General features: G+C 41.5%; 1 protein-coding gene across 1 annotated transcript in view; it reads left to right on the forward strand.

The window, feature by feature from the left end:
* Positions 1–26,075, forward strand: part of LOC148376640 (receptor-type tyrosine-protein phosphatase mu) — a 366,093-nt gene that overhangs the window by 170,095 nt on the left and 169,923 nt on the right. The window contains exons 8-11 of the mRNA XM_088349733.1: positions 4,735–5,043; positions 6,769–6,878; positions 16,414–16,615; positions 19,192–19,294. Of these exons, the coding sequence (XP_088205859.1) occupies positions 4,735–5,043; positions 6,769–6,878; positions 16,414–16,615; positions 19,192–19,294 (724 nt within the window). The remainder of the gene's footprint in view (positions 1–4,734; positions 5,044–6,768; positions 6,879–16,413; positions 16,616–19,191; positions 19,295–26,075) is intronic.

Genomic DNA, 26,075 nt, shown 5'->3' on the forward strand with positions numbered 1-26,075 from the left:
TAGCACCAACGCCAGCTCCATTAGCCATGAACCTGATAACCTGGAGCGACAACTTGTACTAAATCGCAACATTTGTGACTTTTGTCATGGAGACGTGGTTTAACTTGAAATTACCAGATGATAGCGTGAAGCTAGCCATCTGGTCTCTAAATCGCGTTCTTACTCTGATAGGCAAAGCCCTCTAATTTCTTTGTACTTGTGTATGACAATAAAATCATTTATTAGATAGATAGATAGATAGATACTTTATTCATCCCCGTAGGGAAATTCACACTACCAGCAGTATCTTTTTGTTGTGTATTAACAGATTAACAGGATGGCCTAGGGGTACTGTGTTGTAGTTTAGCAACAGCGGAGTGGATGACGTCACAAGCTAGTCCAAAAGTTCGATGTCCCTGCAGCAGATGGAAATCTTTGTGCCCAGGGTTACACCACCTCGTGTTCACGTAGATAGCGAGTCCATCTCCTCTCCGCTTCCCGCAGGCTTTTGTGTGTCTGCGCTGAAGCCGGATAGCTCCACGTTAGCGTCCGGGATGCTAGACGTGAGCCACGTTTCCGTAAAACACAGCAAACTGCACTTCCTGTACACTTTGATGTTTTTCACCAGCACAGCCAGTTCGTCGGTCTTATTTGGTAGAGAGTTCACATTTACCATGATTACGGACGGTACCGAAGACTTATAACGCCGCTAGCCACTTAGCCTCAGCTCCGGCTCTGCAGCCACGATAGGGCCCCCTCATCACGCCGGCACGAGAATTCTTCAGGGCAAGGAGTTGATTCCTCGAATAAACGCATTTTTGTGCGTTAAAACCCATAATCATAGGATAGAAAGTAATCCAAAGTGAAGAAGCAGACACTTAAAACAAGTGCAAAATAACACAGAGCTGCTGGAAAGGATGCCGCTCGCGGCGGCGCCTATGATGTCTATATTAAACTGCAATTCTGTGTTTACGTTTTTATTTGTAGATCTATTGTTGTTATTTTGTTACTGTCATATACTCTTGAGACATCATCAGTGTTCATTTTATCTCTGAAAAGTGATGGGTCCCGGGGATTCGCATGCTCAAAAATCTATGGGTCCCAACAGAGATCTATGGGTCCCCAAAATTTTGTGTTATCGAGGTTGAAATTGTAAATCGGTGACAAATATATAATAAAAATCTATATATTTATTCAGTTTTAATCAAATTATTAATTCATTTACTGCATCAAATTATTGGTGGTAATATACCAATTAAAGGGATAACCACAAACCTGTCTTTTTTTCATTTTCTCCTTTTATTTTATATATATATATATATATATATATATATATATATATATACCACAGCCATATCCCCCCTAGTGGGAGTTGGCTAGAGTCATTTCTGACTCTTTTTGGGAGATTGATTTAGAGGAGGGGATTCCCAGCCCCCTCGGTCAACTGAGGTGTTGGGAGTCATTAGGTGATCAAACCCCCCAATTCCAACCCCTAATGCTGAACGCCAATCAGTGAGGCAACGGGCACCAATGTTTAAGTCTTAGGTATGACTCGGCCGAGGTTTGAACCACAACCTCTCAGTCTCGGGGCGGGCGCCATACCCCCAAGGCCTTTTATACTTCCTTTTTTTCTTAACCTCTTTATACAACATAATAATTCGTAATATAATGCATCAAAGCAAGTGAGCCGTTTGAGAGCCGGCTCTCTTGAGTGAGTAAAGCCGAAAAAGCCGATTCTCGAAAAAGAGACGGACTTTTCAGCACACAACTCGAGATCGGCGTGCAGACGAAAACTCGAACCGCGAGACCAAAACAACAATGGTGGATCTGCCTGACGAAAAGTTTGGAGTGCGGTAAAAAATGTAATCGGGTAATAATGACTATTTTGTGTCAAAAAAAAATGCGTCCCGGGGACGCACGTTGATTTGAGACTATGCGTCCAGAGCAAAAATGATCTAGGATGCAGGGACGCGGCAAACGAGAACACTGCATCATTTGGGGGTAAGTTGGACCGTTGCCCACTTTTATGAAGGTGCAAAGCTTCTTTTCGCAGGGGGTTCCGGTCCCCATTAACAGTATGTAATAAGATATGTACCACATTAAGATGTGATAATCGTGTTTTACAACTCGGAATGACCTCTTGAATCCATACGAGGTGCCATTAAAACCCACCTCCCATTTGAAAAGACGTCTTTGAAGGGCTGACACGCCCTCCCGCGGGGGGGTTCAGCGCTGCGACGGGATGTGCCTCCGCACCTCGGCTTCCCATCACGCTGCGCCTTTGTAACAGGAAGCGCTTCAACTTGAAACGGGGGAAATTTGACCGGGTGTCAAATGTTGAGGAAAGAGAAAAGAACAGCGGCAAAGGACGTGAGCTAGCATGCGCGGCAATAATTCCTTCGGTTTGGCCGCCACTAATGCGCACCACCTGCCGTTTTACCAGGTTTAATTGATTGTCTGCATGTGGTCTCACACTCTCATCCTCAGGGTTGGGGAGGCAACAGAATACATGTAACGCAATTACGTAATTAGGATACAAAAACAACATGGTTGGATTCTGCTACAGTTAGGGTTCGGGAACATTTTTTGACCCAAAAATTATTTTCGGAAGAGCATAGCTGTCGCGCTCCAGGGCTCCATGCCCTTCCAAACTGTCATATTTTCCCTTACAAAATACAAAATAATCTTACACCATATTTTTTTTTCCAAACGTGTTTATTTATGTAGTTTAACATGTTATATTGTACATGTGTTTCCTTATATCATATATATTGTTGATTAACATTTTGTTGCGAGATCCTGAGTTGCTCGACATGAATGAAGTTTATTATAAAAAAAGTTCAAAAGTGAAGTCGCTTGGACGTTCACTGTAGAAAGAAAAAATACATGCAAATATAATTAAGTAGAATAATTCATTTTCTTACTCAAATTTTGAATTTTGGTTAATACTGATTGAAGGGATAACCACAAACCGGTCTTTTTTCATTTTCTCCTCTTATACTTCCTTCTTTTCTGAATTTCTTTATGCAACATGAAAATGAAATTTAGTTGCCGTTAATCATGTAAACTTAGTACAGGTTGGATGAGCCATGCTAACTGCTAAACTAGGGTTTTCCAACAAAATGTCCATGTAGCCCTCGAAGGACACCCGAGAAGCCCGCGAACCAGTTCCGAAAATCGTTTGCGATGGGGCGCTCTGATTTTTTTTAGGAAATTCTGTTTCTCTCTTTGTTTCTCTTTCTCTTTTTTCTCTTCCATTTACCTCATGTTGAGGTTTTGAGTTTTCCTTTGCCCTCATGTAGGTTTTAGATCAGGGGATGGTGTCATAATAGTCTGTGGTCTGTGCAGCCCTTTTTAATTAAGGCCTATACAAATAAACCTGACTCGACTTGACTTGGTGCGTTGAAAAACAATATTTGGTTCTAAATGTGATCTTTATGTGAACTAAAATAGAGTGTATCTTCTCCATCATATGTAAAAGAACCTTTTATTTTGGCTTAATAAACTAGACTACGTGGTTGAAATGTAAGCATCTTTTTGTAAGACCACAAGCAACTACCCAACCCTGGTTTCTTCCTATTCTTTTTCAAGGTTATATTGTTGTTGGTGATAGGAATGAGTAAAGAGGTGTTGTAAAAGGATAGTGGGATGTTTGGACGCGTTCTAAGGGATGGGCAGGGCACCCGTATGATGCGGCAGGGGTAAACCAGTGAAAGCTGTTGGGCCCTGCTATTGAACAGAAGAGTGTGTTGTGTCACCCTGACCCGAGTGACATGGCCGCATTCTCGTGTCCCGTTTCATCTAGAGCAGGGGTGTCAAACTCATTTTAACTCGGGGGCCACACGATAGAACGAACATTCTGTCGGGGGCCGGACTAGTAGATTAAAGAGAAAGAAAAAGCGATAAAGAAATAAGGGAAAGAGGGAGGGAAAAGGAGAGAGGGCGGGACAAAAAAAAAAAAAAAGAAAGAGAGAGAGAGGGAGAGAGAGGGAGAAACAAAAGATAAAAAGTCGTGAGAGAGGGGGAAAAGAAAGGGAGAGGAAGAAAGAAATCCAAAGAGAAATAGAAAGACAGAAGGAGAGAAAAGAGAAAAAGCGTGAAGGGTATGAAGAGAGAAAAGGAAAAAAGGAAGTTAGAGTAAAAGAGGTTAAAAGACACAGATAAAGAGACAAAGACAACAAAGGAAGAGAAAAAGAGAGACACAGAGAGTGAAAGAGACAGAGTGGGAGAAAAGGGGTGGAAAAGAAAGCCAGAGAGAGAGAAATAAATACCAGTGTCTTTGTGAGAGGCACCTGGCTCTGGCAACACCAAGTTGACATATTTCAACCCGCAGCTTGTTTTTCTCTTGCGCTTCTCTGAGTGTTGTCTCGCGGGCCGGATTCAATCCCTTAGCGGGCCTGATTTGGCCCGCGGGCCGCCAGTTTGACACCTGTGATCTAGAGGGACGAAAGCATGACCGACTTGGGTGCCGAGGTGCTTAACTTGTTTGGGTCTTTGGACATTTGGTTTGGCCATGGTCCAAAAATGTTGCTGTCGGTCACCCCTCTCGAGGGATATGACCAGGGTGGATACATAGATAATAGATCTTAGACAAAATTCTGTATTTTTGTGTATATTGTGCAAGTAATCTAGTTACATTACTGCAATATTATGGTATTCCGATTACATTTCCAACAGGTAACTAGTAACTGCATGGTATTCCATTTTTAGAGTAACCCTCCCGACCCCTGCTCATCCTCCCTCTTTTCCCTTCAGAGCCCATGCACGGACCTCGCCGTCTGGAGGTCCTGGACGTCCAATCCCGGCAGGTGACGATACGCTGGGAGCCGCTGGGCTATAACGTGACCCGGTGCCACAGCTACAACCTGACGGCCCAGTACCGATCGCGGGTTGCCGGCAAAGACGAGACCCGGGAGGAGGTTTGCTACGAGGCGCAGGCCCGGGACCCGCAGCACACCATCCACAACCTGACGCCCTACACCAACCTGAGCGTCAAGCTGGTGCTCAGTAACCCCGAAGGCGTCAAGGAAAGCGGCGAGCTGGTGGTGCAGACGGATGAAGACGGTAAGCGCTGAAGTCCGTAGACCTGTTCGGATCTATGACTTCGCACTTATATACAACTGGGTACCACTGATGTTTTTTAATTGGCCGTTACGGACGCCTCACGCTGCCATATGTAGAAATAAATGCAAAGATAGAAAATACCTACAAAATATGCCATGTAAATGAACACTTAAATGAATAAGTTACTGTATTTTTTTAACTAGAATAACAATTAATAATAAGAGTTTCGGTTTGCGTTCTCCACGAGGTTTCATCTATCTATCTATCTATCTATCTATCTATCGATCATCTATCTATGTATCGATCTATCTATCGATCTATCTATCTATCTATCTATCTATCTATCTACCGTATCTACCTACCTACCTACCTCCCTCATCTTAACTAGAATAACTAAGAGTTTCGGTTTGCGTCCTACATGAGGTTTTATCTATCTATCTATCTATTTACCGTATCTACCTACCTACTGTACCTACCTACCGTACCTACCTCCCTCATCTTAACTAGAATAACTAAGAGTTTCGGTTTGCGTTCTACACGAGGTTTTATCTATCTATATCTATCTATCTATCTATCTATCTTTTTACCGTATCTATCTATCTATCTACCGTATCTATCTTTCTACCGTATCTACCTACCTACCTAGCCTCCCTACCTACCTACCTACTTACCTACCTACCTACCTACACTTGCTGCTACACTTCGTGTCTACACTTCATGCTTAATGCTTATATTGCGTAAAAGCTACAGTGGCTTGCGAAACTGTTTGGCCCCCTTGAAATTTGTGACCTTTTGCCACATTTCAGACTTCAAACAAGAAAAAAAAACCTGTCATTTCTTGTGAACAATCAACAATAAGTGGGACACAATCATGAAGTGGAACACACTTTATTGGATATTTTAAACTTTTTTAACAAATAAAAAACGAAAAAAGTGGGTGTGCAAAATGATTCAGCCCCATTGAGGTAATACTTTGTAGCGCCACCTAAAATGACTCAATTTTGTGCAGGCTTGGGGATTAACGGAATACATGGAACAGCAAAACGGCAAGCTGTTTGGATTTATTTTCATTTTGTTTCTGTCGCATTTTATGTTAGTTTTGCCAGAGAGCCAAGAGATCAAAGCCAGGAGAGAAAGCTTACCACGTGTTATGAGTCATCATTTTATTCATATTTAGTTTTTCTTTTGTCTTTTATTAGCATATTTGGTATTGGAGTAATCCAAAAGTAATTGAAAGTAATCCAGTTAAAGTAACCCTACCCAACCCTGTTTATACTCCTCTGTGCAGGTCCAGTGATTGATATTGTGGTCATTCAATGCCAAATGCTGGAAGCCACACCACCTTCAATTTTCGAATAGAAACGGCACTCACAACTTCCCTAAAAATCAAAATAAAAGCCATTTATGGACCTGTTGTCTTAAAATTTGTGGCTAGATAAAAAAGCCGCGCACCTCCGTCAACATCCCGTCAGAGGTGACGCACGCCCTCCAGATTTACGCGCCCCGCACGCCACTCATCTCCGCAGTCCGACATGTCGTTATTGTCAACGACTTGAAATATTCCCATTAAAATATCTTTGACTTTGGCTGCCGGCCATTTGTGTAATGGACGCCCTTGAAAAGCTCTTTGGGTGATTGGCGGCGAGGAGATAAATCACGGCGACGGCACGCCACTCTTATTCATGGGTGTCACTAATCTGTGGCCCCGTACGGTGTACCCCGCAGTGCCCGGTGCCGTCCCTTTGGAGTCGGTCCAAGGCAGCGCCTACGAGGAGAAGATCCTGGTGACGTGGCGGGAGCCGGTGCACACCTTCGGGGTCATCACTCAGTATGAGGTAAGCTTGGACCAATAGAATAAAATAGAATAGATAGAATCAAATATACCTTTGTTGTCATTGTTACAAAATGGGTTGAACATATTGTGACAATCAAATTGGGCGTGGCACTCCAGGTTCACATTTTACCGTGAGGATAAAGGAAAACGAAGAAGATAAAGGAACAAAGAAGATAAAGGTTATAATTTACACAATATTGTTAGAGCTATTCAAATATTGACACGCTAATGGCTAGAGCGATCAGGCAGGAATGCAAATGCAGAGCCAAGGTGGTATCTCCCGTTTCAGGCGGTACCAAGACTTCTCTCACCCCGTTTTCAGACAGCGAATGAGTTTTACTCAAAGTTCACCGAGCGTGGAAGTTATCAATGACGTCACAATCACGTCTTTCCATACATACAACGAGAAATAACAAGTATATTTCTGTATTAAAATCAGACTATGTGTGTGTATTTTAATGATTACCCATACATTCGAAATGGAAAAATAGTAAATACAAATGAGAAAAAACAAGTTAAAATGCGGGTTAATTTCATCAGGATTATTTGTAACATAGAACACAGAGAAATACACAATTAACTAAATATGATCTACTTTTTTTTGTGCGGTGTGTGTAAAGCGTGGTGATGGCTCTGGGGAAGAAACTATCTCTGAGTCTGTTTGTTTTTGTTTTGTGTGACCTGTAGCGCCTGCCGGAAGGCAGCGGGTCAAAGAGGTGGTGGCCAGGGTGAGAAAAGTCCTTGATGATATTTTCTGCTCTGCTGAGGTAGCGAGAGCAGGCAATGTCCTCCAGACTGGGTAGAGAGGAACCCACGATTCTCTGGGCTGTGTTGATGACCCTTTGTAGTGTTTTCCTGTCTGCTGCCGTGCACAAAGCATGCCACACCGTAATACAGTATGTTAGAATGCTCTCCACTGTGGCTTTGTAAAAGGACACCAGCGGCTGCTGTTTCAGATGATTTTTCCTGAGCACTCTCAGGAAATGGAGTCGCTGCTGGGCCTTGATTGCAATGGCAGCGCCACAATTTAGTTAGTTGTTAAAAACACCAGCAGTACAAAAAGCTACTGGGCAGGTTTTCTCCCTGGAACAATGTTCTATACATTGTCTGCATGACTAAGACTCTTTTCATACTGCTTTAATTATACATCCAAACTCATCGACATCTCACGACATACTTTATCCTGGAATGGGCGTCACCCTTAATGTACCCGGTCAACTCCTAACACAGGCACATTAGTTCCGCCCATTGGTTTCGACCATTAGTCCCAAGGAACGCTCAGTGCCAAATCTTTTTCTGGTCGCTGAGAAACCAACCAATGTCATATTTTACACTAGCCATCTAAACAATGTGCAGGCGGAGCGGGGCATACACTGCAACAACCAAGTCAGTGAGAGTGCCAACATGGTGAGGGGCTGACTGACAGATTCGTTGCACAAATACATACCATGGCGTTTGCAATCATTAATATAATTTGAAGTCTGAACGTTATGTCTGTTAACTTTGCATTTATATACAGTACATATATATAAAACATTATTATTATATTCTTTTATAAGACTTAAAACGGTGTCTGAAACTCATGACAAAAAGTTACAGGACACCAGGGCAGACAATTCTGAAAAGTTGTCTGCCCAGCCATAAAGTTGCTTGTCCCATTTTTCACAACTTGAAACACAAAAAGACAACTAATCGCAAAAAAAAATACAAATACCGTTGCAAAGTATTAAGGATTGATAATCGGAATATATAACTGTACAACAAATTAAGTTCATTATAAATCTACTTATAACATTCTTTGCATGTATATGACATAGCTGTTATCCATCTGCCATCAGTATGTACCTGTATTTACTCATCTTCATTCATGCAATATTTGACCTGCGTTGTCTGCTACAAGCCACGTGAACTCCTCTTTCCACGATGCTTTAAATGTACGTTTACGTTTTGTTGTGTGTTGTCTGCTACAAGCCACGTGAACTCCTCTTTCCACGATGCTTTAAATGTACGTTAACGTTTTGTTGCGTCATAAATGTTGTTAGCTTCTTTTGAATCTTTCTTCTGGGGCTGAGGTTTTGGCTTTCAATGCCAAGTCATATAAAATATCAGACACTGGTACGAGGCTATGACAACAGACCATATATAAAGTCTTCCTTTGGCCTTTCAACTATTGAAAGCACAATCTCTCTCTTCTTGACTGCGGTGGCGAGTCAATGTTGACTCACGGCCGCCCGCCACCCTTGTGCACGCCTACACAAGGCAACTACACACAATGCAGAAACACACACAAATTGATCTTAACCAAGCCCCACGGTTTGGGAAGTAATACCGCCGCCTTTCCCACAGATTGATTCCCTCTCCGATGGCTGTTTGCTCGCCGGGCTACGTTATTTTGACCGGGTTAGCGCGGGTCTCCTCTCATTGGACGAAAGCCCGAATTGAGCGGTCGCGGCTGGGGGGGCTTTGTTAAGTCGGGCGGATGCAGAAACAATGTCCATGAGAAGAGAGAAAATACGCCAGACACAGCAGGTTGGCTTAATGGTTTAAAGAGCGACACGTCTTGGCTGTTTATCTTCTTTAAAATTTCATGCGACGCGTAAAAAGGAAGTGTGCGTGGCCGTATGTGTGTGTTTTGGATCCACTTAATGGAACATAACCGCCTCCAGACTCTCAGGAACAAACCACTTACGGCTACTACCCAGAAACAACAGATTTTTGTTCATTTATTTAGCCAACGTAAACCCCCTGAAAATCAGATAATCCAGACGGTAATTTTGATTTATTACAATAAAACCTCAATGCAATAAATTCATATTAAATTGGCAGAAAATTGAGTTGAGTGCAGTGTTTCTCAACATTTTTCGAGCCAAAGCGCATTTTTGAGGCACACGTTTGTCAAAAATATATAGAAAAAGAATTCCTTGCACCAGTTCCATGTTTTTTATAGCTTAAATTATCATGTTGTCTAGAATGGCAGTACTGATGCATATCTATCGATCTATCTATCGATCAATCTACCTTGGTCATATCCCTTGAGAGGGGTGACTGACAGCAAGACAAACACATACAATAACATGGAAAATAAAAAAGGGGAAAAAATAGCAAAAAACACACACAAAATCTTTCACTGGTTTACCCCTGCCGCATCATATAAGTGCCCTGCCCATCGCTTAGATCGCGTACAAACATCCCGCTATCCTTTTACAAAACCTCTCCACTCATTCCTATTACCTACAAAATGCATACACATATAGATATATAATTAGTAATTAAAATAAACAAAAACAATCCATTTTTTATAAAGAATGTTCTATTAAGCACCAACAAAAGCTTTACGTTACATAAGGATTGTTTTTATCCACTCCATGTAGACTAGTGCTTCTCGATTATTTTCGGTCACACCACCTTTGGAAGAAGAAATCCTCTCATTCCCCCTGAAAAAAGCCTAAAGACCCCTCCACCCCCACAGCACCGAGTATAATTTTTCTATAAAATGTTTTAAGTACACCACTGCATAACAGTGAATCTTTGTTAAAATATAAGAGAAAATTAAAATGAATAAATACGGACTAAATTACAACAAATAATAGCTTTATTAACTGTTACCAAAAAAAATAAGTAAAGTGCATTCATAAATTCAATAATAAAATAGAAATCCTTAAACTATATATATAAATATATATATATTTTACAAACCTTGCAAAACCATATGGTACTGAAATGGGAAATTACACTCTTTTCTGCACTTTAAGTCATATATTAAGTCTTTTGTCATATATTTTCCATACATAAGGCGCACCGTACTATAAGGCGCTAAGGTAGGAACGGCAACAAAACAGGCAGGTCTGTAAAACTTAATTAACCCCTTAATATTGACTGATAAAAAGTAAATACCTGTCCAAGACACGTACTGACACAGTGTCTGTATGATGTCACCAGTCACTAAAATACTTCATTGATTATACGTTGACCATTTAAAAATACAGACCCTCCCCTACTTACAAACATTTGAGTTACGGTAGATGCGAACATTTTTTTCGGGATGTTGAAAAATACTTTTACTACTTTTACTAGTACTTTTACATTGTTGTAAGTTAGATTTTGTATTGTGTGCACCTTTTTCCGAGTACAGGACAGTACTGTAGTGCTAATTTTCGTCACTACCGGCGGTGGCGCTGTGAGAGCTCACCCAGCATCCACCCAGAAGAAGAAATCCAGCTTCCTCTTTCTAGTTCAGGTGTAAACATACTATACTGTATCTCCAGCCCGCTAAGAAGACATTTGTATTGTTTAATATCTCGTGCATCCATTCAATATGGTTGGTGTGAAGTGAAAAGAAGAGGCGAGCCTTTGAAATGAAAGTGGAATAAGAAAGCTTTGATGCGGTTGAGAAAATGGTTGGATCGCTTTTTTTCGGCCACTTTTTACCACGGACGTCTTGAAGCTTATCTTCCAAAAGTCAGTTAAACTCAACTTTATTTTTCTTTATAGAGCATATTATTTTATGAAATGATGATTATTTTTTAGTACACCTCAATACAGGTTACTTATACAAGCCTTAAACATACTTATATAAACCTTAAACATATAAAATATAGCACTGAAGCAACCTACGAACAAATCCAACTTACGAATTATCGTCCGAAACCTATGTCCTTCGTAAGTAGGGGAGCGTCTATCTGTCTGAAACAAGATACCAAAAACTATAAAACCGTAGTAGCTTGCAGCCATCACATCCGATGATGATGCCACCCTCAACCGGGAGCCCCACTATTTGAGAACCACTGTTTTTTTCATTTTTTTAAATAAATATCCATGTTGGTGTAAAAAAGTTACTTTAGCGAATCTTCGCTAACTACTGAGTTCGCGCTCTGCCCTTTTTAACACGTTATATTGGGTATTTATTTTTATTCTATATCTTTTATTTTTTTAACACAAGTATACTGCTGGAAGTGTGAATTTCCCTACGGGAATGAATAAAGTATCTATCTGTCTCTCTGTCTATCTATCTGTCTCTCTGTCTGTCTCTATGTCTGTCTCTCTGTCTGTCTGTCTCTCTGTCTGTCTCTCTGTCTGTCTCTCTTTCTCTTTGTCTCTCTTTCTGTCTCTCGTTCTCTTTTTCTGTCTTTCTCTCTGTCTGTCTCTCTCTTTCTGTCTTTCTTTCTCTCTGTCTTTCTAATCAAATCAAATCAAATTTATTTATATAGCCTTTAATCACAAAAATGTCTCAAAGGACTGCACAGGATTACAATGACACAATGACCTGATCTTAAACCAACATGCGGGCAAGGAACAACTCAAAACCTCAGCGTGAGGAAAAAGAGAAACCTTGAGAAGGGACCTCACAAGTGGTATCCCCTTTTCAGGATGACCAGGGTGAATTACATTTAGCATTACAGTACACAAACATAGTAAACACTAGGTAACATGTTGAAAATTTGTCCGGAAAGTGCACGACAGCAGCGACGCCCCCAGCCTGTAAACTAGTCCAGAAAGTCCACGACGCAGTTTCCCATCTGTGCCAGCTGGTCCATGCAGGCGTTCACATGCTTCAGGTCAAACGCTGTTCCGCTGACTCCTTCGGATCACCACCAGGCAGGCAGCCGGAAAAAGACAAGACAATATAGAATATGAGGTGGGCATCAATCATAAGCTTTGGAATAGAAGTGTGTCTTAAGCCTCGATTTCAAAACTTCCATTGAGGTTGCAGAAAAAAAAAATCTGATCGTCAGGTGTGAGTCGCGGTGGTCCGGGAAGTTTTCGCCCTTTTCTTTGTACAGTTTCCGCAGGGAGGCATTAAGCCAAGTGCTTTCGCTAATATCCATTCAGAATAACTCAAGTCCCCACTTGAAGAAAGCGTGGCACACAACGCTCATAAAAAGGAAAAAGCTCCATTATCATTCCAATTAAGGCACACAAAAGGGAATTCGGAGCGCCATGTCATTTGCGTCCATCAAGTTTGGAAATGCTCGAAAGCCTTCTCTCGTTGAGTTCTTTTGTCTGCTCCGCCCGAGCGCCTAGCGCCGGGTTTTGAGTTTGAAATTACCCGTCACCGCCTCTGCCGGCGTCCTTAATGAATGTGACAGCGGAAATAATGGAAAACATGTCGGCAAATCACATCGGGGATAATATTGGTTTACATTTTGCGTTCATAGCGGGGCATCCGGATTTATGAAGCATCGTAAAGGCGTAAAATATAAACACGTACGGAGTCATCAACACCTTAGGCTGGTAGGGGGTAATGAACAAATGGGCCGTAACCCGGAGACTTACGCCGTTAATAGACGAGTCTGGTAAAGAGAGTGAGTTATGAAAGGACAGAAATGCACAAGAAGATGTCAGCTGAGCACTTAAACCCGCCAGCTTCATTAGGCAGAATTTGATGGCGCATAAGAAGCCTGTCAGGCTTTGATTTGCAGGCAAAACAATTTTAAAAACGAGCCTGTTTTGCACACTGAGTCCTCTAAAGAGAGTTGGGTACTTTTTTTTTTGTTTTACCACTTTGATACTTGTTCGAGTTTTCCCATACAAAGTAAAGGTGTACAGACGCTCCCCTACTTACAACCATTCGACTTACAAAAAACAGTAGATACATTAAAAATGTTTTTTCGGAATGTGGAAAAATATCCGGACATTACTGTAAATCAGATCTTGTATCGTGTGCACCTTTATCCGAGTACAGGACAGTACTGTAGTGCTTCTTTCCGACGCTACCGGTATATGGTTGTGCTGTGAGAAGTCACCCGGCATCCACCCCGAAGAAGAACTCCGCTTCCTCTTCCTAGTTTGTGTGTAAACATTCTGTACTGTATCTCCAACGCGCTAAGAACTTTGACATTTTTATCATTTATATCTCGTGCATCCATTCGATAGGGTTGGTGTAAAGTGTAAAGAAGAGGTGAGCATTTTTATGTGAAATGGAAGTGGAATAAGAAAGCTTGATGCGGTTGAGAAAAGGGTTCACCACAAAGAAGGAAGTCGCCTAACTCTTGAAGCTTATCTTTCAAAAGTAAGTTCAACTTAACTTTATTTAGCTTTATAATGCTTATTATTTTATGAAATTTTTTATTAGTCAAGTCAAGTGATTTTTATTTGTATAGCCCTTAATCACAAAGAGTCTCAAAGGGCTTCACAGGTTATTACACATAAGCAGTTTAGGTTATTCATATGCTATAGAGTAGAAGTGAGTTTTAAGCTTAGATTTAAACATTTCCACTGAGGTTGCAGATCGGATCTCAGGGGGAAGAGCATTCCACAACACTGGTGCCCGGATGGAGAACGCTCTCGAACCTGCGGAACACTTCTTGGCTCTTGGGATCACCAGAAGACCGGCACTCTCAGAACGAAGGCTTCGGGCCGGAACATAGGGGGAAATCAGATCTGAAAGATATGAGGGGGAAAGCCCATGTATGATTTTGTATAATAATAAGAGAACCTTGAAATCACATCTTAGGCTAACAGGGAGCCAATGCAAGTTAGCCAAAATTGGGGTGATGTGATCGGACTTTTTTGTCCTAGTTAAAAGCCTCGCTGCGGCATTTTGTACCAGCTGAAGACTCTTGAGTCTGGTCATCGGAAGACCGGAGAGTAATGCATTACAGTAATCGAGACGGGAGGTAACAAACGCGTGAATTATAATCTCCACATCCAACTGAGACAGTACAGGACGAATTTTAACAATGTTACGAAGGTGGAAGAAAGCGGTTCTAGTAATTTTCTTCACATGTGTTTTGAAGGACAGATCGGGGTCAAACGTGACACTTACATTTTTAAGTGAGTCACAAAACAATACAAGTTACTTACACAAGCCTTAAACATACTTATATAAACCTTAAACATACAAAATATAGCATTGAAGCAACTTACATACAAATTAGGTTCCGGACGATCGTTCGTAAGTTTAATTTGTTCGTAAGTAGGGCAGCGTCTGTATACTTAAATACATTCCTACGCATTCCAAGATACCAACGATATTACTAAAACTGGTACCATAACATCAATAAGTATTTAAATGAGTCGATATCAAAGATTAGACAGTACAAGGATAAAAATGGAAAACAATACTGAACCATTTACTGTACCTTTGAGCAGCCACACACGTACACCATTCTAGTCAGGTCATGATTATTTGTGACGCCCTTAATCACAGAGTCTCAAAGGGCTGCACAGACCACAGATTATTGCAAACCACAGACTATTATTACACCATTCTCATATTTTTGTCATCATCTTCTCCAAACTCAATCATTGTTCTCACTTTTCCTTCCCCCTAGCACTACCTTTCTTGTATTTCAACAATATCAATTAAAAAAAACATCAATAAAACGCAATAAATCACAATAACTTCTCAGCACGTGTTGTCGGACTGTCGATTTTTCACAAAATGATGGTAACCGACGTATCAAGAGTATCCAATTGCGGCCTTCCTCTTGGTTCGATTTTTCACGAAATGATGGTAACCGACGTATCAAGAGTAGCCAATTGTGGCCTTCCTCTTGGTCTCCTTCCATTGACTTCCGCTCTGTAGATCCTCTTCAACATTGGCTCCTCATCCATCCTCTCCATGTGTCCAAACCAACCGAGTACTCTCTTATCCACACTCAGTTCCACCACTACTCCAGTTCTGTCTCTCACAAACAAATATAGAAAAGGAAAAATATACATTTAAAATGACAACAAACTAATTCTGACAGTGTGATAAGAATGTACGGTTTCCCGTGAAAAATAACAAAATAAACAAAACATAGTACATAAAAATTATGATGTCAATCAATTAATTATTTTATTTTTTATTGGGGTTATTGGACTGACAGTCGTTTTTATCTGTTTAATAAACGTTTGAATCGTCATTATTAGTCAAAACTGAGTATGTTTGTTAAAAACTATCTTGGTGAAAATAGTCGGCGGCACCTATGTCAATGAATAGTCTACATATAAACAATATATCTATCTATCTACCTTGGTCATATCACTCGAGGGGTGACCGACAGCAAGACAAACACATACAATAACAAAGAAAATAAAAGGGAAAAATGAAAGCAAAAAACACACACAAAAATATTTGGACCACGGCCAACCCAATCTCCCAAACACCCAAACAAGTTGGTCATGCCTTCGTCCCTCCAGATGAAATGGGACACCAGAAAGCGGCCATGTCATTCGGGTCAAGGTGACACAACACACTCTTTTTTTCAACAGCAGGGCCCGACAGCTTTTACTGGTTTACCCCTGCCGCATCACACAGGTGCCCTGCCCATCTTTAAGAACGCGTCCACAATCCAACTATCCTTTCACAACACCTCTCCACTCCTTCATATCACCAACAAGAGCTCTAGCTTCCATTATATTTAGACCCCCACCTTCTGAACATATAAACAGTTCAGAATTAAATGAGCAGTGTTTTTTTTTTTCCTAAATGAAATCTTCCGACATCCTCAAGGGAACCAGCTAAACGGTTGGCGATGTTTTCAAGCACATACCCCGGAGGAGCCGCACCAGCGCACACTCTCTCCACTGAATATTCATTTTTTTGATAGATCTCCTACAAGGCGGTGAGCTCCTTCGACCCCGAGCTGGATCTCTCCAACCAGAGCGGCAAAGTGGCCAAGACGGGCAACGAGACCGCCCACGCCTTCACGGGCCTCCACCCGGGATCCACGTATTCCTTCACCCTTCGCGCCAGCACGGTCAAAGGCTACGGCCCGGCCGTGGCAACGCAGTTCACCACCAGGATTTCAGGTCCGTTCCTGTTGAATAAGTCACGGACCTCGCGCTCGGTGTCTTTTCGGGTCATTTCGACCCGACGCGTGATTCCGTGATGTTTTAACGATTGTTTTTTGACTACTTCCTGCTGATGGGCTGATCTAACCTCTATTGACAGCGATCACGGAAGCTGTGCTGGAAATTTTAGCTACCAGATGCAAATAACACTTTAAAACCTCCCTTGACTGTTTTTACTGGTATGTTGAATGACGCCCCTGAGAAACCTCATCAAATATTGATAAATAAGTACAGTAGACACCCAGGATACATGAATACGTACTGAGGTGGGGATCACAAAGTGAAATTGGTCTCTGACGGGGGATGAAACCTATGGTAATGCTTAGCTATTGGGTTCCAAACCCCTGGTGCCCCAGGTAAACCAGTAAAATGACAAACTAGTATGCGGTAAGTTTTACTTCATGGCCATGGTAGCCATTTGTGTCTCTTCTTCGTATTTTGTGATAATAGCAAGCTTCATTCCTCTTGCATCACTGCAAGCCGTGGAGTTTAAAGGAATAGTCAAGTCAAGTCATGTTTATTTGTGACGCCCTTAATCACAAGGAGTCTCAAAGGGCTGCACAGACCATAGATAATTGCAAACCGCAGACTATTATGACACTATCCCCTGATCTAAACCCCACATGAGGGCAAGGAAAAACTCAAAACCTCAACATGAAGAAAATGAAGAAACCTTGAGAAGGGGCAGTCTCAAAGGGCTGCACAGACCACAGATTATTGCAAACCACAGACTATTATTACACCATCCCCTGATCTAAAACCTACATGAGGGCAAGGAAAAACTCAAAAGCCTCAACAAAAATGAAGAAACCTTGAGAAGGGACAGTCTCAAAGGGCTGCACATACCACAGACTACTGCAGACTATTATGACACCATTCCCTGATCTAAAACCTAGATGAGGGCAAGGAAAAACTCAAAAACCTCAACATGAGGAAAATGAAGAAACCTTGAGAAGGGACAGTGTCAAAGGGCTGTACAGACCACAGATTATTGCAAACCACAGACTATTATTACACCATCCCCTGATCGAAAACCTACATGAGGGCAAGGAAAAACTATAAAACCTCGACATGAGGAAAATCAAGAAACCTTGAGAAGGGACAGTCTCAAAAGGCTGCACAGACTATTGCAAACTACAGACTATTATTACAGCATCCCATGATCTAAAACCTACATGAGGGCAGGGAAAAACTCGAAACCTCAACATGAGGTAAATGAAGAAACCTTGAAAAGGGACTGCACATGAGGTAATCCCCCTTCCAGGATGACCAGGTTTCTACGACAGTAATACTACAAAAGCGCTACTAAAGAAATACTAATTAAATATTACACAGTACTTATACTGAGATACTACAGAAATACTACAGTAATGATTCAAAGATACTACAGTAATACTAAAAAAACACTACCCTATTTTTGCTTTGATTGTGGACATTTCAAAAACAATTTGATAAAACCAATCTATATATAAACAAATATAAAATGAAATGTGGTTGGCCCTCCTTCTCATTGCCCAATGAGGCATATCTACTTAACCATTTTTATCTTTCCTAAAAGTTAAAACTCAGGTAACAACCGAATAAACCTCCTCTGTAGTTTGTCAACAGATTTTGAGCCCGTGACAAAATGTACTTGAACCATAATAAAATGAGCTCATTATAGAATGATTTTGAATGTTGCAGAGGTGAAAATGGCTACATGAGTAATATTGTTAGCTTCACTCGCATGGTGGCATTAATTAAGGCAGAATAAAAAAACTAATTTTGACATCTATAGTCTTTAATGGCAGTGAACAGTTGAATTGTGGGAAGCTTAGTCTTCAGCACATTTATTTTTGATGATTTGATAAAAATTGTGAAAAGAGAATAATGGCAGAGCCCGCGTCCCAAAATCAACAAACGTACCACTTTAAACTTGTCTCTTTCTTGCAATTACTCAAGATCGGTTGAACTCATGTTGACCCTTTTTTTCATACGTATTGGTTTCAAAACCACATGCAAGCAGTTATTTTGAAAAAACGTCACAATATTCTGCAAACAAGGGAGCCTGATGTGCTTACCTTTGGCGCAGACGGAGTAGGGCGAGAGATGGGAGGGAGTGCTTGCACTTTTTGCATAGCTCCGCCCATCCCTCCCACTCACCCAATCAAATAACTATAAGTTCTCTTCCGGTGTTTTGACGTATTTACAGTTGTTCTGTGGATTTCATCATAAGGTATCTGAACACTGAACACAGATTATATAGTGAGGTTTTATATAAAAGATTCTTTTGCATTGTACAACCAAAACGAGTTATTTTTTTTTGTGTGTGTGTGACACCTTGACTGTAAATTGTAGTGAAAAACGTGCCCTATATATGCTGTTTATCAGTATCTGAACAGGATTAATGGCTCAAGTTTTGATCGAGATGGAGAAAATTTGCAAGCAATCAAATTTGTCTCTGGGCCATAGGTACTCATAGAAAGAGCCATATATGGCTCGCGAGCCATAGGTTCCCGACCCCTGCTCTAAATTATCTTAACTATCTCCCTCAGCTCCATCAATGCCGGCGTACGACCAGGAGAACTCGCTGAACCAGACTGACAGCACGGTGACGGTCCTGTTAAAACCCGCCCAGAGCCGGGGCGCCCCCGTCAGGTAGGATTCTACCCAAAATCGACAAGCGTTTTGAGGATTCTAGGAAACAGAACTCGACCCTCGAGGCATCGAATCTTTGAAGCTGAGAAAGGTTTTTTTTTGGGTGTCCTGTCTCTTTAAAGCTTTTATGTCAGCGGGGTGTCGCACAGTGAACTTCTGCGGACTTCCTGCTAGCTGAGGAACTCTTTTGAACATTTTTGTTAAATGAAGGCACAATTGACACCCATCCATCCATTATCTGCACCGCTTATCCTCAGTAGGGTCGCGGGGGTGCTGGAGCCCATCTCAGCTGTCTTCAGGCAGTGGGCAGGGGACACAGAGACAGACAATTCACTCGCTCATTCACACCTAGGGACAATTTGAACCGGCCAATTCACCAGACATGCATGTTTTTGGAAACCGAAGTGCCCTGAGGAACCCCACGCAAGCACGGGGAGAACATGCAAACTCCACACAGGAGGTTTGATCTTATGAGGCCAAGTGAGTGAGGCCTTGTGAATTGTGCCTCAGGATATTGACCAAGTTTTGCAAAAAAGCATTGCCCGAGTTCTGTATCTTTGCTTTCTTTCCATGATCAGCACTGCAACTTTCATCCATATAAGTAGGTGGCAGCAGACTACATCTTAGTTTTACTTGTCAAGTCATGTTTTTTCCCCTTTGTTGGGATTTAACTAACATTTTTTTTTTACATCATCTGGTGAAATGCTGATTTAGTTTCTACTCTGGTCAATATTACTGGCGGGCCACATATTATAAACTTTATGACTGAGTAAAAACTATCATGCGTAACTGGGCCCCAGGCTGGACTTTGAACATGCCCAGTCTAAGGCTACGGTGACACAGAGGAGGAAGACTTCTTTGGATTTTGTGATTTCGAGTGAAGCTGATAGTATGCTAAGCAGGTTTTTTATGCTAGAGTAATCTGAATAACTTTTATTATGGTTACATCATTACTGGCATTACCAGGCATGTCAATCATGGGACGTTAGTATACTGTACTGCTATTCGTCCTGTTATTCTCTATTTAAATATTCCTTTCAAGATGACATGTATGTATTTTATCAGATCAATTCCCCCCAAAAATGCAACCTTTACTCCAGTTGCGACTTATATAGTCATCAAAGGCGCCGTCGCGAGCGGCAGCCTTTCCAGCAGCTCCGTGTTATTTGCTCTTTTTGTGCCACGGACAGACTGAGGAGATCATTACTTCCTCATGCCATGAGGCTATTTAACTCCACCCGGGGGAGTAAAAGCCCACATTAAACTTCACCCCCCACATCTGCATATTACCCTATTTTTATTACAGTGTGTATTTTCCGTAGCATTATTTAAATTACTCTATATCAACACGTTTATATTGGGTATTTTTGTATTCTATATATTTTATTTTATTATTTTATTTTTCAACACAAGTGGTGCTGCTGGAAGTGTGAATTTCCCTACGGGGATTAATAAAGTATCTAGCTGTCTCTCTCTCTGTCTGTCTCTCTCTCTGTCTCTATCTATCTCTCTATCTCTCTCTACTTATCTCTCTACCCATCTATCTCTTTCTCTCTCTTTCTCTCTGTATCTATCTATCTATCTCTGTATCTATCCATCCATCTATCTATCTCTCTTTCTCTCTGTATCCATCTATCTATCCATCTTTCTCTCTGTATCTCTGTATCTATCTCTATCTCTATCTATCTATCTATCTCTTTCTCTCTCTTTCTCTCTGTATCAATTTATCTCTATCTATCTCTCTGTATCTATCTATTTATCTATACCTCTCTCTCTTTCTTTCTAGCTATCCATATATCTCCCTTTATCGATCTCTCTCTCTCTCTCTCTCTCTCTCTATCTCTCTATCTCTCTCTATCTCTCTCTATCTCTCTCTATCTCTCTCTCTCTCTATCTCTCTCTATCTCTCTCTATCTCTCTCTATCTATCTCTATCTATCTATCAATCTATCAATGGTATCCATCCCTGTATTTATCTATATGTTTATATATCTATTTATATATGTTTTCCTTTTTAATCATGCATTTTTTGGGCTAGTGTGACCTGGAGCAACTTATAGTCCAGGAAAAGCTAGATATCCTATGCTTTTATATTTTTTTCTATTTTTTAATTGTGTTTGGTAAAGATTTTACCTTTACCTGGGCAGTGATCAAAACTCCCAACCTTGCATTTTTACCTGCATCTCCACCTCGTCGTAACAATTACAGGGTTTAGCGCGGCAAGAAAAATGACTTTTTAATGGCTTTGGAGGTAGCGTCCGGCGAGACCCGCTCCGCCTGGCGTCTCGTCAGCGGGCCAATTACAAAGCTCAAATGATGACGAAGCGTGCGGTAATCGCAGCCTCCATTAATTAGCACGACAATCTGCCGCTTTTGTTTGCGCCCAAAATCCCGGGAACACCTCCCATAAAAGTCTATGGAGATGCTTGCTTCTGCCTTTGTATACATACCTTAATAATCAGGGTTGGGTAGGGTTACTTTAACTGGATTACTTTCAATTACTTTTGGATTACTCCAATACCAAATATGCTAATAAAAGACAAAAGAAACTAAATATGAATGAAATTATGACTCACAACACATGGTAAGCTTTCTCTCCTGGCTTTGATCTCCGGCAAAACTAACATCAAATGCGACAGAAACAAAATGAAAATCAATCCAAACAGCTTGCCAACATAATTTTTGCCGTTCCATGTGTTCCGTTACTCCCCAAGCCTGCACAAAATGTAGTCATTTTATTCCTATTTAGTTTATTTTGTCTTTTATTCACATATTTGGTATTGGAGTAATCCAAAAGTAATTGAAAGTAATCCAGTTAAAGTAACCCTACCCAACCCTGTTAATAATGTATATGGATGCAATAGATATCTGTGACGTCCCTAACTTACGATGTTTTACTTTACAGTCTGGAATAAGATTTCGGACCCCTTTCGTTTTAAATAAAACATTAAAAAATCTGTATTGCAGGGTACCAAGGGTTTGGAAAGCATTAGCTACTTATCATAGATCGCTAACCCCTGTCATACAGCAATTTCACTCTACGATTTCCATCTCAGAATGAGATAGGTAATATATACAGAGACACCTCTCTAATTGGCGCTTCAGTTATCGCTGGTTTACTCTTTCGCAGGACAAAAAAATAAATAAATAAATAACTAAGAATCCTTCCTGGAACATCGAGGAACGTTTCGGACAGCCAAGATTCAAGCCGATTGGCTAGCACCCCTTGACTTGACATCTCCGATGCCGATTGGCCACTTCATATTATGGCATATTTCATACTGTACTGTGACTGGACACCTGCTCTGCGTTTTCTCTACATCTCGCAGAGAACTGGTGGTGTCCCTCTCATTTCTTCATGCCGCCTAAACGATGCATAGCTGTTTCTCTCCCTAGCTCTCTCTTTGTTTAGCTCTCAGTCTGCAAGACTTTTTATCAAAGTTGCACCTCCCAAAAAAAAAAAAAACTGTATACATTGGTTTGAATGTTCTCTGTCTCTCTCTCGATCTCTTGGACGTTAAGTCGGGTAGTCCTTTTAATGAAGGCACGCCCTCAAAAAAACGTTAAAAAATACATTCAATAATGTAAAATCCAAACTGGGTTTCAATTTGTGACGTCACACGCAATGCATCTATTGTTTATGGAATTACTCATGGATACTAACGTTGTAGCTATCTAGCAATTTGTTGGGGGCCGAGTCATTTTTTAAGCTGAATGCTTTTATACGGCACTTTGAGTGGGATTTTTTTCCTTGAAAAGTGTTAAACAAATCAATTTGATTTCATCCATCCATCCATTATCTGCACCCCTCATCCACAGTAGAGTCGCTGGGGTTTCGGAGCCCGTCCTAGCCATCTTCGGGCAGTGGGCAGGGGACACCCTGAACTAGTTGACAGCCAGTCGCAGGGCACACAGAGACAGACAATTCGCTCGCTCATTCACACCTAGGGACAGTTTGGACCGGCCAATTAACCTGACATGCATGCTTTTGGAATGTGGAGGAAAACCACGCAAGATCGGGGAGAACATGCAAACTCCACACAGGAAGGCTGGTAGCTGGATGTGATCCCATGACCTCAGAACTGTACCGAAATAGAACCAGCTACAGATACTCTGCGTTTTAACGCCGTGCGCCCTCTGGTAGTGAAAATACAGTATCTGGAATAAATATCGATGAAACCCAATATTCATAAATAACCCAATATAACATTCAAAGTGCAGGCATGGTTTTTGTCTTTACAATGACTGGTAATCGTTTTAAATTGAGGGCATGCCTGGAGTCCGTAGGATAGCATATGTCCCGGTTTTGTCAATAACCCAATGTCAGGAAACCGACTTTTGCATGTTATTTGGAAAAAAGGTCTTTAATTCAGACCGTGTTTAATTTAATTCTCAAATGGAACACTTTAGCAAATCACTTCTAAAGCCCCGGTGAGAGAAGATGAGCACAAGGGATTTGGCCACTTTTTTTGGGGTTGGGGATTTACAGCAGTGATGCAGAGTAGCAGCAGAAGCATATTTGATTCAATCATGGGAATGCCTGATTGGGTTTAAGAGCGGATATCGTCCCCGCCGGCTCCTGATGTTTTACAGGAAGTCAAACGGGAGATGACACGATAACGCCGCGGTCGAGCATCGACGACTCCGCCCGAATGAAAATCGGGGCGGAGATTATCCCCCAAGAAGCTAATTGCTAGCACATACGTAAACTACGCGGCGCCCGGATCGCTAATCTCCGGGAACATTTCTCACCAGAGGGGACAGTTTTCCCTTAAAGAGGATTAAAGCGACTGTCTATCAATAACGCGGTCGGGGTCGGGGGCCAGAATCCGCCCACCTCGCATCCGAATAAATGTTTACAAGCCTCCGCGGCGGTAAACGATTGGAGATGCTAGCGCTTATCTGTAATGCCGCTAAATCAGACCTCTTCTGCCGCCGTCACCTTTGCCTCCAGCCAGCCAATAGGAAGTGGCCTTTTTTTTTCGCATATGAGACGATTTCCTGTTCCCCGTAGCGGCGGGTAATCTTAACCGGAGCGTGGCGAGGGTTTTAGCACAGTGCGAAAGGAAAACGGTCACGTTACGGGTTCGACGTTTATTTTTGTTTGACGTGTTCCGTATCTAGTCTTTTTTTAAGGTGTCATGCTTGTGGCGGTAACCGATACCAGTGACAGACAGTGTTCCCTCACTGCTCGCACATTTTCAACGCACAAGAAAATCTAGCCAGTGCACAAAAATTACTAATTAAGAAGCGACTCAAGTCAAAGTTACAGTGCATGAAGGTAAAAATACACGGGTTCCCCCGACGTTGTGTCCTAAATGCGGTATTTTGACGTCGAGTCGAAGGAGAACAAAGTTGAGTAAAGTTAGTAGAGTTTGTCAGGGAACCGGCTTCTTCGGCTCGGCTCACTAAAAGGAACCGGCTCTTTCGGGTCCTAAACGGCTCTTCCGGTTGTTTTTGCTTCTTTAATCCCAACATGACCAAATATTATGTAAAGTTATGCTCAGTATGACTTAAAACAAGGGGGGAATAAAACAAAAAAGAAAAAATACCAAAATGAAAAAGTAGTGAAAAGCTGAGAAAAAAGAAACAAAAGGAAGAGAAAAAAGAAGGAAAAATTTAGAAAAAAAGACAGAAAAAAAGAAAAGAAAGAAATGTAGGAAAAAAAGTAAATAGAGAACAAAAAGAAAAAAGTAACAGCTCGGAAAAAATAAACACAACGGGATTTTTTTTTTAAGGAATTTAAATAAAAGTAGAAAAAAAAAACACGGAAAAAAGAAGAAAAGGTTTGTGTTGCATTCAAATAATTTCCAATGATATCAAGTGAATCTTGTTGCCAACATTGTACTTCCACTAAAAAATGTGATTAAGTACAGTTCTGTATCTTACAACAGACTAAATAAGCCCCCCAAAATGTTAATATTATGCGACAAAATATATCAGGAAATAAAAAGAAATGGATATCTTGTGAAAGAATTGTAAGAACAAACGACGTTTGTAGGCCGTACAACCTTTGCAATCGTACATGAGTCAATTCATTCAAAAGAGAAAAATCATTTTGCATTGCCGGAAACTCAGCAAAATGTAACGTGATGTCAAGTTTTGGACATGTTTGATAATTAGTTATCTTGCCACACTTGGGATTATGGTTGCTCACTGTTAATTCAAGCGCTGCTTACCGACTTTGTGTGAACGGTCGGACCCGTGGAAAATTGCAAGGAACATTGGTGTCAGACGCCCTCTAGTGCAGGGGTGAGCAACTGTTTGATGTCAAGGGCCAAATCTGTCACAAGCCAGAGACGGGGACAGGACCCAATAGCGTTCGTTTAACTCAGTTTTATTGAAAAAAAGAGAGCAGTGCTTGCTTCCACGATCTGATTATTGTTGGTCACGGGTAGCTGATGGCAGGAACACGAAAGTGGCACTTCCTTGTAGAACGGGGATAGTCGTGGGTGGCAGGAAAGCTGGTCGGGAACCGGGACAGGGGAGCAAGGGCGGTAATCGAGTCCAGAAATAAGGTCAGAAACAAGTATCGGGCAGGAAACGGGGCAAAACAGGTCGATGGCCGGGACGGAAGAGCAGGGCAGAAACAGGTCCAGAATCAGGTCGGCAACAGGTAATCAGGCAGGAGAAAACAGTGCTGGAGATTGACGGAGGGTACGGTGCTTGCTTAGCAAAAGCGTAGGTTCGCAGGACAGTCTGACGCCGGTAACAGGGAGCTGGGGGGTTTAAAAAGTGGCGAGGAGCCAATCAGCGACCAGGGCTGTTGGGGCCAATGGGGC

This window comes from Urocampus carinirostris, chromosome 1, assembly GCF_059441175.1.
Source record: "Urocampus carinirostris isolate Australia breed hairy pipefish chromosome 1, RoL_Ucar_1.0, whole genome shotgun sequence".
NCBI classification, from domain to species: domain Eukaryota; kingdom Metazoa; phylum Chordata; class Actinopteri; order Syngnathiformes; family Syngnathidae; genus Urocampus; species Urocampus carinirostris.